The sequence below is a fragment of the Mus musculus genome, chromosome 15, assembly GCF_000001635.26.
Source record: "Mus musculus strain C57BL/6J chromosome 15, GRCm38.p6 C57BL/6J".
Lineage (NCBI taxonomy): Eukaryota > Metazoa > Chordata > Mammalia > Rodentia > Muridae > Mus > Mus musculus.
Window position 1 is genome coordinate 47,995,581 of NC_000081.6, and position 14,993 is coordinate 48,010,573.

At 34.3% G+C, this 14,993-nt stretch overlaps 1 protein-coding gene across 12 annotated transcripts in view; it reads right to left on the bottom strand.

The window, feature by feature from the left end:
• The window catches only part of Csmd3 (CUB and Sushi multiple domains 3), a 1,211,921-nt gene that overhangs the window by 414,943 nt on the left and 781,985 nt on the right, over positions 1–14,993 (bottom strand). For 10 of the 12 annotated variants that reach the window (XR_001781523.2, XR_003951374.1, NM_001081391.2 and 7 more), the window contains 2 exons: positions 9,061–9,387; positions 5,887–6,081 (listed from right to left, as the gene is read on the bottom strand). Coding sequence is in view for 8 of the 12 variants with exons in the window: in NM_001081391.2 (NP_001074860.2) it covers positions 5,887–6,081; positions 9,061–9,387 (522 nt within the window). In the remaining 4 variants the exon portion in view is untranslated. Of the gene's footprint in view, positions 1–5,886; positions 6,082–9,060; positions 9,388–14,993 lie in introns of those variants that run through there. The other 2 variants (XM_030248542.1, XM_030248541.1) reach the window with 1 other exon arrangement.

A 14,993-nucleotide genomic window follows, 5' to 3' on the forward strand; every position in this document is an offset into this window, starting at 1 on the left:
ACAAAACAAAAACAAACCTAAAATAGAAATGGCAGTTTGAGACCAGTGTAGGATAGGATGTCCGGCTGAATTCCTGATGCTAGAAGATCAAATTTCAATGTTGTCGTCTAACTTGTCAAAAACGAGGATTATTAGAAACATTTAAAAAATGTCATCTGGAAAATGGGCCTTAGGTAAATGCAAAGGAAAGACAGTTTCTTGAGATACTAGGATAATTACTGGAGGAAAAAGAAGGTAGTCATGATGCCTATTTCATCAGAACTTCCTTGTTTCCCAGTACATTCCTCCCGGGATTGGATGCTACTGATGCATTTCCAATTGCAGTATTTGAGGAATCCCTAGTTCATGTCATTTGTTGTCTTAGAGTGAGTGCTTTCTTCTAGCCTTCAATAATAGTCCTTTCAGTTATCATAATTATCACCCCTACTAATCTTATTATTTTTGTTAAACAATATTTGTATCCATATCAAAGTCTCAGTCTGTGTGCAGAATCCATTTCTAATATGTTTGTAATCTAGTAGATATCTGAACTTATTTTTCTATACCCACAGGGTATATTAATTTTGTTTGTGACAAACATATTTTAAAGTTGTCATTTAGTGGTAGTTGGCTCCACTATACTTGTGCGTAGAATTCTGTGAGACCTTGAAAATAAGTACTCAAAAACAAGTAAAATTATGGAAAGTGTTAGATGCTCAAAATTAGTTAGGATGATGTGCAAAGAGGTTTCAGGATCAAGCGAAATGGTGGTAAATATATGGCAGCGTGTACTAGGGTCAGTTTACTAAAAGTCACGGAATCAATTCCTAAGTCAAAACAGTCTCACAAATTTTGTAAACTAAACAGAAGGTGAAGCAAAATGAGATACAGAACACTGTATGAGAACAAAGGTTGAGTGATGGTGATAAGATCATGTGAGGTATAGACAATAAACAGAAGTGCCTTCCTAGAAAATGAGGCAGGTATGATCTTATCCATCAAAATGACTGAGAAAAAGGAGTTTCCCACATTCCAGGATAGAAAAAATCTCCTAGATCATTTTTAAATATATTCCTTCTATTTAGTATTACTGCTCACAAAAATAAAATAAAATGAAATAAAATAAAATATAATAAATCCCAGTGGCTTCATCATTTGGTGTTCTGTAGAGTGCTTAAGGGATTCCAGAATTTGTAGCTCAAGGATAGCTCTAAGTACATAGCTTGCCATGGTGGAGGAAGTCCAGTATTTATTGTACCTTTTCAACAACAATTAAGGCAAAGCAACATTGGACCCATGGCTAATTGGACCATGGCTCAACATTGGACCCAATGATAGACAGGGTGTTATGCCAGAAAGCTGGTACCACTAGACAATGGTGGCAGATAAGAGCTGGGGGAAGCGATTGTGGATTGTGGCATCTTGAGACCTAAAGTCACAAGTCAGATAAAGAGTTAAGTTTAATTTAAATGCAACTGCGGCAGGCTTTTCTCATCCCTTGCCAATGTTCCTAGCAAGGAGGCTGATATAGGGCATACTGGAATGCATGGAGGCAGGTGTGCCTGCCAATGACCTCAGCAGCTTACAAAAGGGATTCTGATCACGGAAAGAAAAGAAGAAAGAAGGAAGATTGCCTTATGTTAATAAGAAAACTTCACATCAGAGGTCTGAATATAATGATGAAATTAGCAGACATTCAGCACAGGGCATGTACTGCATAGATCATGTTTACAGATGAAGCGTGGGGTTGTGCAGAGTACGGCCAAAGGGGAAAGGTTGAGAAAGCAGCTGCTATGAGTGAAGAATTGAGGACGAGAAAAGATGAGGATTGAAGGTAAGTTTTCTGTGTAACTCATTATGAAATTTCCTATTCAGTTCCACTAAGCACCCCATATTAAGTAACTATCACAATCGTAACAGCTTTGGATGCTTTTGTGGAATGAATGTCGTGCAAAGGTTAACCCTAGATAGAGCCAATTATACTCAGGGTATGCTTTGAATGTGGATCAAAAAAATCACTGATTGCTACTTAATAAAGATAAGTGTTTGTGGAATTTAGCATGAATTGACTTCAGTGGTGATTGTGGAAACATGTATTTTGTTTCCTATTAATTAGCAGATGCAAGAGTTACCAGACTTACAAAATATCTAACTAATTGTCACCATGGTGAGACTGGATAAACCCATTTTATGGGAGGATGTCCATCTTCTCAGTAAAGCCAAACCCATCCTTACTTAATTAGCACTGGATGTCAGTTTTTTGAATAAAAGGTAGACATCAACACTTTCTTACAACCATATTTAAACTACTAGAAATTAACTCATCTTCATCCGTGGGAAAACATGCCGATACTCCTTTTTTCCTTTGGTTTGATTAGCCATATTCAAAGACCATGGCAGATCAAAGATTCCCAACGTTTTCAGACTGCTAATGATAGGTGTTATGCCAGAAAGCTGGAACCACTAGACAATGGTGGCAGATAAGAGCTGGGGGAAGCGATTGTGGATTGTGGCATCTTGAGGCAGATGGAAGCCCTAGCTTGCCTAATCAAACCACACCCCATTTGTTCTGTAAGATCTCATGGAATAATTTAATATTTGTAGTTGTAATAAATAAAAATTCACATTTTTAAATAACTTAAAAGGCATTGCATTTGCACTGTTTCATGTCAAAAAAAATAAAGTGCCAACATTTATGGAAGCACGCTCTTATTTTATTCTATATTAAATGTTTGTTTTGAAGGTTTTTATGTTTTAATGAAAAACTTTATCTACAATGTTAAACTTTTTTGAGAGGCTATTCTAGTGCATTAAATGATGAAACATATTAAAAATAACAAAAATAATATCAAAATATTAGCTTTCTAATGAGGAAAGTGGACAGGAACAGTGTTTATATGCGTTGTTTGCCAAGTAAACCAGACTGCTTGGGTACCAAGAGGTGTGGAAGTTTTGATTCTTTTTTTTTTTTTTAATTTTTAAGAATTTCGTTGTCATTATGCAGAATTTGGACTCAGGAACAGAAGAGTCATTACGAGTCTTAATATTAAAAGCTAAGAAATCACCTCTTGTCTCCAGAGTTAGGTAGGATCTGTTTGCATAGGAAAGCAACTCAAAGAGGAGCCCTCGATCCTGGTAATCCTGCAAGGGTGACAGCAATGTTGCTCCTGGCCTGTTTTGATTCTGTTTTCCTTGGCTATAACTTTGTCCTACCCCTGCTCCCACTGAGTTATTGACACAGACAAGATGGGAAGCTGAGTTCTCATTGTTTCCCTCACAGAGAAAGAAACAGTCTCCTTCAGAAAATTCATAAAGCATCTCTTTGAGATATTTGGAGAGCTTAATGGCCTGTGCCAAATTAGAGTTCAGCACACTGTGCTTTACTTTAAAAAAAATAAATAGCATCCATTTTTCACAGGTAGTGGAAAATTGCCTTCTAGAATTAGCAGTGATTCATAAAATTATTTGTTGTTATGATTTCATTAGTTTTAGCTCCCCATGTAGTTAGGCGTCAGTCAACTTTAAAATCAATGCCCTAGTTAGGCAAATAAGGCAATGGAATTCAGCAATTATCAGGAAGTGCTTTTGTGTCTACCTACTGAGACTTGAAAACAACATCCAGAGAAATGGAGAAACCAGCTCAGATCATACCCCTGCTTACTGAAATAGCTCAAAACTGCATGCTAGCCCCAGAGCAATTCTGTACCTATACTGTGTATTATGCAAGCCTTTCTTTCTTTGTATATCTCAGTCATTTTATCATGTCTATGTTACCTGTCCTATACTCCTGTATCAGAGACCTATTGCTATCCCCCACCCCTGAAACCAATAGTCTTCCTGTTTTCTATGTTTCCTTCACATGCCTGTGACACTTTTTGACTGGCTTCACAAGTCAGTCCTGGAACCTCATGATAGAAGGGCAGCATTCAGTTATTAGTGAAGTATGATATAAACAGAAAATGTCATTTTATTCTCCTTATTACACATGTTACTGGGCAGTTTCATTCATTTTTTTTTTTTTATCAATATACTACTTTATTGAACGCTATAAATTTTCAAACAAGCATCATTGTGTGCAAGTGTTATTTCATTTAAAGTCGGTGCTGCTAGGAATGAGTCCTGTGCTGCGGCATTTGTCACACTTATTTAAAACTATTATGGAAGAAGGATCAACTTATAATTAAATATGGGTTTCAACATGTACAATATAATAGGGATGCATATTTTTCAAGCATGCAGGCATCGTTCCTCAAAGTTCCCAAGAGCCCCTGGGCATCCTCTCCCAAGCTTCCTCCTCCTTTCACATGCATTTTCTAGCATTTAGGGAAATGAAATCTGCTTTCCTTTTTTTTTTTTTTTTTTTTTTTTTTTCCATTTTTTATTAGGTATTTAGCTCATTTACATTTCCAATGCTATACCAAAAGTCCCCCTTACCCACCCACCCCCACTCCCCTACCCACCCACTCCCCCCCTTTGGCCCTGGCGTTCCCCTGTAGTTTCATTCATTTTTAAGAGTAATGTTATAATCATACTTATCAGTAGAGTAGAGCCTTACAAATAAATAATGCTTGTAGTTTGTAAATATTCTAAAGTCATCTACTTCATCATACTGATACCCAAATGACACAGTGATTAAAGTAACAAGGAAGGAGATTCTAATAACAAGAGCCACAAGGGCAATATAATTACATGATATGAACCTACTTAATTATGAGACACTGAAGATATGTTGAATCTGATGAAAGTAGTAATTTATAGGTAATGATTGTACTTTTGAACTTAAAACCTTGAATATTTTTAAATCTGCAGACAAATGAGAAATCAAAGTTTTATTTTCAGTTGGAACACATGGAAAGGTGAAGGAAAAAAGATAGCAACAATTTTAAAGATTTACCCAAAGTCCAGAATTGTGTGTGTGTGTGTGTGTGTGTGTGTGTGTGTGAACACATGTTTGCACGCACATCTTCCTGTCTCTGCCTCTATAATTTTGGAATTACAAGCATGTGTCACTAAATCTGAAACTCTTACATGATTCCTGGGATTCAATTAAGATCTTCAGACTTAAAAAGCAAGCCCATTACTTGCTGAGAGTTCTGCCCAGCTCCAAAGCCTTTATCACTAGCACCCCCAAAAAGAAAATAAATTACCAAATGATTCCAGTCATTTGTTATTGTGTGTTTCATGATTCTAGTCCATATATATTACTTTTGTAATCAAATATATGTTCTTAGAAAATTGTCTGGCAAGAGTTAACTGTAATTTTGAATATTTTCAATCCAACAATTATAAATAAAACCTAGACATCTAAACACACATTTCTGTAGAATCTACAGTGATATAATATATTTGGATATATTTAATATCTACATATATTATTTCTGCTTTTAAATATAAGTGTATTTATTTTTAAATATAAATATGGTGATTAATGTTTAGATTATGACTTACTACAAAAGAAAAAATGAAAAAACATCTATAGCTACACAATTTACCCATTTTAAAATATGACTGTGTTCAAATAAACTTACTTAACATTTTGTTAATCAATCTTTGAAAACTGAACATTAACATTAAACACCAAGGAAATGTGAAGGAACATATAATGAATAACTAATTTTATATGTTGTTAACTATAACTGTATTAGTCAAAGAGAGGTTTATATGATACCAACCTTAGTATTTATTAATATTTATATATAGGAAGACTCAAAGAGGGATCTTAAAAGTCTCTAAAAATATTTAGGAATAAAAAATAAAAACCTAATTCGGTGCTATGTACACATACAATGAAGCTCACATCAGGTACTGAGATGACAAGACAACAGTTCTTGTGAAAAATAACACTTCTTGCTTTTGCAAAGTGTACTGAGTTTGAGGGTTCCTCCTGCCCTTTGCCCCTGAGCTTACCTCCACATCTTGGAATTGGTCCACTCCACATTACTTTTCCATCCATCAGAATGCATGTAATTGTTTCTGTTCCCTGGGTTTTAATAAACCCTTCTTCACAAATAACTGAAATAGAACTGCCCAATTGAAAGTTGTCTCCAAAGCGACGAGCATTGATGGGTATTCCAGGATCTGGGCATTCATTATGTCCAAATGCTTAAAAAGGAGAAGCAAAAACGTTAGGAGTATAAAAAAAGAGAGGGATATCTATAGATTTTGGATGTGGAAAGTGACTGTTAATAATGAATGTGGTTCTTTCTTCTTGAAAACCCTTTAAATTACTTTGTAAGTTTAGATATTTTCTCTGATCATATATGTGCAAAATAATGAGTAATAGTTGTAAATGTTTCAACATATAATTTACACACCAAAATATAAAAAAAATAAAAATAAGAATTTAAATTCTGTCTATTTGTATTCATCATTTGGATAAACTAATATAGGAATCTGTAAGGTAATATGTTCAGATTCTAATTAATATGACTCCTAAAAGGTTTATGTCATCTTCTTCAAAAATTCCATTACACATTTGCCAGGAATGAAAAACTGTTTCTCTGGTAAGATTTAAGGAAATATTTTGGATAATCTTCATAGAATCAAGAAGAAAGGGGATGGGAGAGGGGTTTTGTTGAAGGGAAACCAGAAAAGGAGATAACATTTGAAATGTAAATAAATAAAATATCCAATAAAAAGGAGATGTTTCTAGTCAGAAAATATTGTAATTATTTCATATCTTTCCTACTAAGGAACTTAATTCTTCAAGGACCATGTTCTAAGCAAAAACATGTGATGTTATCACATTTAATAAGAGGGGCCTAATGAGGAAAACATAACCATAAAGAGGGATGTTAGACTTGAAGAAGTCATGTTGCTTATCTCTTCAGAGAAATACAAATTTACAGGACTGCAATGTATCTTTAGTTCTGGAATTTAAAATTTTCTCAATGGCTTCTGTATCTTTGGTCATTATCTCATGTCTCATGATCCTTGAGTCACTTCTGTATTTTTGTTGTTTCTTTAGGATGTATATTTGGCAAAAAGTAGAACTATAATAATAATCTGGTTATTGAACAAGTAATGCCTTTTTTGGAATTAACTAAAATTTTCACTAAATGAATCCATAAAACAATAAATGCATAATAAAATTTTATCTTAATATAGTATAAATAGAAGACTATTTCTGTGAGGAAAAATTATCATGGCTTGTAAGCATAAGGTTTATTCATTAAGGTTTTATAATTTGATACTATAATTATTCTGTATTCAAGGAACTGTTTTAAATTTTCCCTACTAATCATCATTTTATGGTTGTTCCTAATTTGTATTACTTTCTTATAATTTTTAACCTAATCTACTAAAAGATAATTAAGATATATTCTAAAATACATAAGTATATTATAGGTACATTTATTTGAATGGCTGTTTTTATCTTGTAGCTAAAAATAATTAACTCAAAGAACTAATAAATTAAAAAATAATAAAAAAATTATTTCAAGTTCAATTTTCTGGTTGTGCTGTTCTAGTATATAATGTCTAAGTAGATTTGTTCAGAAAAAATGAGCTGAAGCAGGAATTATTAAACACATGTAATTAAATATAACTCAGAAACCAAATGGACATAATTTCTGACAGCACCACAGGCATCGAGCTTAAAAGCATCATGCAATTAATACAAACTAAAATGTAATTAAACATATGCAAACACATATTCACTAACATGCATATATATGTTTGAAGAAGTTTTGGGTAAAGATCTCAATTTAGGCAATCTCTATGACACATATACCAGCTACTTGAATATAAATAGTGTGTAGACACATTTGCAAAGGACTTTCTATGAGTAACATTGTAGAAAGTTATACTCAAGCTGAAAGGACACTGACTGTATTCTGTATTTCATTGAAAAAACTCAATATTACTTAGATAAGGGTGAGATGCAGGGTGAAATTCATTCTAAAGGCAATGCTGATATCTGGAGACACTTTCCCATTAACCCAGAAGGTTAGATAGCATCTGAGACAAAGTGGATTATTCAAGAGAAAGCGCTAAATATTAGCAGCATTCCTTGTCTTCTGCTAATACACTTGCACAAAACAGTATTCATCTAAGTATCTAAAGCCATGGAGTTTTCTCTTTTATGTGCTTTACCCTTCTGCAACTGTCATAAGATTTTTCAGATGAATAATGAGTATCTTTTAAAATGCAAACCCGATACATAGAACCTAATACCAAAACATATCTCAAACCTAGGAAAATATAATAAACACTGCAACATAGTACAAACATCAAATGATATAGTGCAGTAGCTAGCTTTCGATTACTGAGCACTTGCTAGATTCATATATATGACCCGCTAAAGTTATTCAACCTATACTGATTTTTAATTTACTCTTACATTCTTGCAAATATGGTATTATAGTTATGGATACATGAAGGGCATATCTAAAAATGGAGTAGCAAGAACAAGACTTGAAATTGTGCTGTCTGAGTTTTGTTGATACTATTAAACATTGAAATAATTTGTTCTAATAGTCATGCAAGAGAGCTTTCTCTACTTAGTGAAGTATTCTCTCCAGTACTACTATGATAACTAGAGATATTCTTTGGAATTGGAGTTGTGTGTTGTCATTACTTGTTTAAGTTCTCTATGAGTTTCTTAATAGCTAAAGAAAAGTAATTTTCATTTTCTTTAAACTGATAAATAAATACCACCAAAATCAGGCTTAAATTTAGGGTAAATTTTAATAGAAACGCCTAGTCTATAGGCTGATATGGTAAAAACATAGAAATGAATTTTCTTAAATTGGGTCTTTCTCAATGTGAAATGACACACAGAGTGTGAAATGTGGTTGACTACCAAGAAATAAAAATCATGCCCCAGTACAGGGGAATGCCAGGGCCAAAAAATGGGAATGGGTGGGTAGGTAAGTAGGGGGGAGGGTGTGGGGGACTTTTGGGATAGCATTCTAAATGTAATTGAGGAAAATACGTAATAATAAAAAATATTAAAAAAAGAAATAAAAATCATTGTTTTTGTCCTTGAAACAAGAAGGCTGATTTGCATGAAAGCTTTTCAGTCCTCAACAAATATATTGCATATATGAGCAAACAAACACACAACAATAAAATCCTTACTATTGTATGTGATGTTGAAGCCACGCCCTGACATAGAGTGGTCAGCTTGAAATTCCAGTCGCAGTATGTGGCTGTTACTAGTAAGATGGGAAGGCACCTCTGCCCCAGTAAAGGTTCCCAGAATTGGGGAATCTGGTGAGTCACCATCTTTAACAGCAAGAAAGTCAAATTGAGATTCCAGATCAAAGTCATTGAAGGAAAGGTGGATCCGGCTTCCTGGATCAGAGATTATTGTCCAGATACAATTTAAATTATTTCCATAACCTTCTGGATAATCAGGGGAAAGGACTGTTCCCATTGGTGCAGTGAAGTTAGAGAGGCAAGGAACTGGTAAAAAAAAGAAGAGATAAATAAAAGGTAAGCTTACAAATAGTAAATATTAAAAAGCAATATCTAGACAGATTTTGTGATAGTCTATAATATATAATGAATAAATTGAGATAATAACAAAGAATTCAAGTTATCTAATAAAGAAGAAAGGAAACAAAATTTGTGTTTTTCCTTTGCTGAAGAGTGAATTCAGGATTTTGGGGAGAGGATCCCATTGCTAAACTATGCATACAAACTTCATTTTACATATAAGCAAAAGTAGACATTTCTTTACAAGAACATAAGGCTATATGCTTGGAGGTATCGGGGTGGGCTTTCTCACTTTCCTCCTAACGACATAGGAGCCAGCTTTCTCTTTTTGCCTTTGCAACAGTATGTGGAACTCTCAGCTCCTTCTCCCCAAGCCTGCCTGGATGCTGCTAAGTTTCCTGTCTTTGTTGGTGGTGGTGGTTTTATTTTGTTTGTTTGATTTTTTTTTTATATTTTGGTTTTATTTACTTATGTGAGTGCACTGTAACTGTCTTCAGATACACCATAAGAGGTTATCAGATGGTTGTGAGCCACCATGTGGTTGCTGGGAATTGAACTCAGGACCTCTAGAAGAGAAGTCAATGTTCTTAACCACTGAGCCATCTCTCCAGCCTAGTTTCCCATCATAATAATAATGGACTGCACCTCTGACCTGTGAGCCAGCCCCAATTAAATGTTGTTTTTATAAGAGTAGCCTGATCATGGTGTCTCCTTACAGCAATGGAAACCCTAACTAAGACATGACAATTCTTATTTTGTAGACTTTTTCAGCTAGAACTCATTCCCAGGCAGAACAGAAATATTTTGTAATTGCTGCTGTTTTTGCCTTCTGAGACAGACTCCAGGCAGGAATCACTACACCCCACTCAGTGACACTTGATTTTTCCCTTTCTCCTATCTGTGTTAGAGTATTCTACAACTCTCCTTTCTGCACTTACGAGAAAATTTCACAAGTACTCATGAAACACTAAGGTTAATACAATGATTGAAGAAAGAATCATTTTTGAGAATTATCTCAGAGTTAGAATTCTAAAGCTTTTAGAAAATCAGTAATGGTGCTTAAATGGATTTTATCCCTACCCTGCTATAATAGTTTATGACACAAATATGGAGACAGGTTAATCTATATAATGGGCAACAGCTGTAACTGTTGCCAAGTCTAGAAGGAGAAGTAAACATGCCTAATCTACATAGTCTTATGCCCTGTTTTCTTTCTGAAGATTTAAGCATCTCATTGAAGTTTGGAAAGCTGAGGAGGCTAAGAAAGAAAAATCAAACAAACAAACAAACAGATGAATACAATACTTATAGGAAATCAATATTGAAATATTGATATTGTTTCTTTCTGTGCTACAAAATATCGTCATCAAAACTCAGTTCATACATGTGCCAAATTCTCTCTCTCTCTCCCTCTCTCTCTCTCTCTCTCTCTCTCTTGCTTTCCCTTTCCCTCTCCCTCTTCTTCTCCCTCTTCTCTCTCTCTCATACACAGAGTATGCACATATAAAGTATGTTTAAACTCTCTATATCATATATATATATATAAGCTATATAAACATATATTTGCATATTGAGTTTATGTGTATGTATAGTTTTGAGACAGTTTCTCAGGATATAGATCAAGATGACTTAGGCTTATTCATTTTCCTGCTTTAGTCCAAGTATTTAAGTTAGAGACACCACTACAATTAGCTCATTATAAATAATATATGAACATTTAAATCTATTACACATAATTATACTCATTATTTAAACCTGTAAAATCATTCTTTTCTGTCTACATACAACTGTAAGTTAACATTTAAAATTTTATTCTAAAATATAATTCAGTGTTGACAGTCTTTTGATTATTAACATGTGATATTTTAATGCATTTATAAGAATATTAAGGTGAAGGCTCAAAATAGTAACAAAAATTCAAGTAATATCAATTTGTAATGAAATATAATACACACAACCCCACAAGCAAAAAGTACTGTGATAATTTATTCTCTTTAGTTTCATAAGAAAAATGACACCTTTTTGTTTTACTTTCTTCTACTTGTAGTAAAGTTGAAGAATTGAAGTTTCCTCATATGATTATATATACATATATATGCTTATTCACTTTATTTGAAGAATTCACTTATGAATTATGATTATGTTTCGTTAGTTTTTTTTTTTTTTTTTTTTGAGACAGGGTTTCTCTGTATAGCCCTGGCTGTCCTTCAACTCACGTTTTAGACCAGGCTGACCTCAAACTCAGAAATCTGCCTGCCTCTGCCTCCCAAGTGCTGGGATTAAAGGCGCGCACCACCAGGGCCTGGCATGTTTCTGTAGTCTTAAATCACAATATCCATGTGGTAGTTTGAATGAATGTTGTCCTCATAGATTGAATGCTTTGTCCCAGTTTACAGAGCTGTGAGAAGGATTGGGAGATGTGACCTTGTTGGACTTGGTGTGGTTTAGCTAATGAGGTCATCAGGAGCGACACTTGAGATTTCAATAGTCTATGCTTGGCCCAGTGTCTCTATGTCTGCCTGCTACCTGTAAACCACTATGTAAAGCTCTAATCTACTACTCTAAGGCCATGCCTGTCGGTTTCCTGCCTTGATGACCATAGAGCAAACCTCTAAATCAGCAAACAAGCCTCCAATTAAATGCTTTCTTTTGCCAGACTTGGCTTGTTCAGAGTGTCTCTTCACAGCAATAGAACAGTAACTAGGACAACCTTAAAAGCAGAGTTCCAATTTTTTTATTATTATTATTTAAAAGTTCAATATTAATAATGTATTTGAGTTTACTAGTTAAAATAATCTTTTGGTTACCTGTATTTGATTCTATACTAAGAGAACTTACATTGCATGTAATTTCATATTTTCTTTAAAATATTTTGAATTTTTACTATTTGGAATAAGATTAGATGCAATAAACTTACAGCCTTTGGGCTCAGCCACATCTTAGGCCAGCCAGTCTAATTTGAATGAATTTGCTTTTCTTCTCCCCAATCTTTGAAATCATATTTAAAAACAGATTTCATATTTGAGAAGAAAAGCCTATTTAAAAAGGTCTACCGTCTCTTTTTTTTTTTTTTTTTTTTTTTTTTTTTTTTGATACTAAGGCTTACTATGCAGTCCATTACCGGTAAAATACAAAGACTCCCTTCTTTTCCAAATGCAGGGATTTGCCTTGTACATAGTATGTTCTGACCCTTTCTACTTTCATTTATTCTTTAGGAATTTTATATATGTGTACAACATAATATGATCCCATTGTCTCTCCATTTTCCCCTCCCATGTTCCCAGGGATCCATCTCCAACATGCCCATCATAAAGCTTCATGTCCTATTTTTCTTTTCATCACTCTCTGTCTCTGTCTATCTCTGACTTTGACTCTGTCACTCTCTGACTCTTTGTGTCTGTCTTTCATTAGTCACTAAGTCTAATTAGTGCTTCCCATATGTATATGGGTATAAGCATATTCAGTAAAGTATGAACAATGTACAAGTGGCTAATCTCCACAAAGAGGAGCAAGTCGTCCTGTCCAAATAGCTGTCAGCTGCTTTTAGATCCTCAGGAGTGGGACCTTGTGAGCTTCTGGATCATTCATGCTGGGATATGGTCTGTTTTGATCTTGGACATGTTTTGTGAGGTAACCATGGATGCTGTGAGTTTATCATTGCAATAGCCAAATCCTATCTGGAGGGAAGTACTCCATAGAACTCCTCCCTATCTTCTTCATCATCTACACTTTTAATCCCTATCTCTGCATAATTAAATTGTTCCATTTTCCTGTCAATTCCATCCACATCTGGAGTATACACAGACTACTGCCCTCTCTCATAGTCAACTGAATCATGGAAACTTTAATTCTATAACCATTGTAACAAAATGATTGCTAAGTTAGTAAAGGAAAAGGAGTGTGGTGTCTTTTACTATAAATCATTATTTTCAAATTGACCTAAGTTCATATTGCTACACATGATCCACACATAGGCCAAGCTCACAAACTACACAGAACTTCAAGAAGATGTGTAGATTTAATAATGTACATTGTATCTACTGTTTTATAGGTGCAATGCAATTTTAAGTAACATTATCTTGTGCACTGTCACATGCCTAGAAAAATTGCTTTTAATTGTTTCATTAAAATTGCAAGTTAGTTATATATGATTACTATATAACTATAGTAATTAGTTAGTTTTCTATGAATATAATATATTCATAGAAAAAATTTTGCAGAAGGTGTTCTTTTGTTAAATTTAATATAATTATCTTTACTGTTTATCTGGATTTATGTAAGAATTTTATCTATGTAGTCCTGGCTTATTCATCAACATCTATTCAGGCAAATACATTTAAAATTAACCATTGCCTGCACATAACACATTCGATACACTATTTTATCACTTACTGAATTATTGGGCTTAGTTGAAAATAGTTAAAGATGTTAGTTGAAAACAGTTAAAGATGTCCATTGGTGGCACATGCCTATAATTCCAGCACGCAGGAGAATCACTGCAAATGAGAGGCTACTGAGAACTATGGAGTACATGCCAAGCTAGCCAGTGGGCTGTACTGGTTGGTTTTGTGTGTCAACTTGACACAGGCTGAAGTTATTACAGAGAAAGGAGCTTCAGTTGAGGAAATGCCTATATGAGATACAGGTGTAAGGCATTTTCTGAATTAGTGCTCAAGTGGGGAGGGCCTAGCCCATTGTGGGTGGTGCCATCCCTGGGCTGGTAGTCTTGGGTTCTATAAGAAAGGAAGCTGAGCAAGCCAGGGGATCAAGTCAGTAAGTAACATCCCTCCATGGCCTCTGCATTACTTGCTGTTTCCTGACCTGCTTGAGCTCCACTTCTGACTTCCTTTGGTGATGAACACCAATGTGGAAATGTAAGATGAATAAATCCTTTCCTCCCCAACTTGCTTCTTGGTCATGATGTTTGTGCAGGAATAGAAACCCTCACTGAGACAGGCATGAGACCCCATTTCAAACAAAACAAAATATTTACTAGGTATTCATGAATTTTTCAAATTGCCTTTAGGGAATGAAAACACATCCTTTTTATTATATTATGTATTATAGCATCTGACAAAATATTGTCAATCGCTTTTTCATTTTTGGGCTGGGGTGTACCTCAAAAAAGAGCACTTATCTAGCAGAGCCAAAGCCCTAGATGAGATCTCTTGCACCAAATGTTTTCTTTCATTGTTGGTGTGATTTATCAAGTAATAGGTTTTCCATTAGGAAACCAATATTATCTTTCTAGAAGAATGCTTAGAATAAAAGATCATCAATTAAAATGTTTTAAGTACTTCCAAGCTTTATATGGCATAAACAGATGAAAATCAGCTCCCCTAATGTATTTTATTCTTTCTGAAATAGAACTGAACAGGTGACCTTCATTATGAATAACTGGCCTTCTCCTCACAGTTCCTTAGAAGTGGATCTGTGCATTTTTCCTCTGAAAGATATTGAAATTCAATAATGACTATTTACTTGACCATAAAAGTATATTAACAATCTTCATGTTCAGTTCATATTAAGTTGAAAAGTTAATGTATTTTGTAATCCTAACATTTTATACAAAA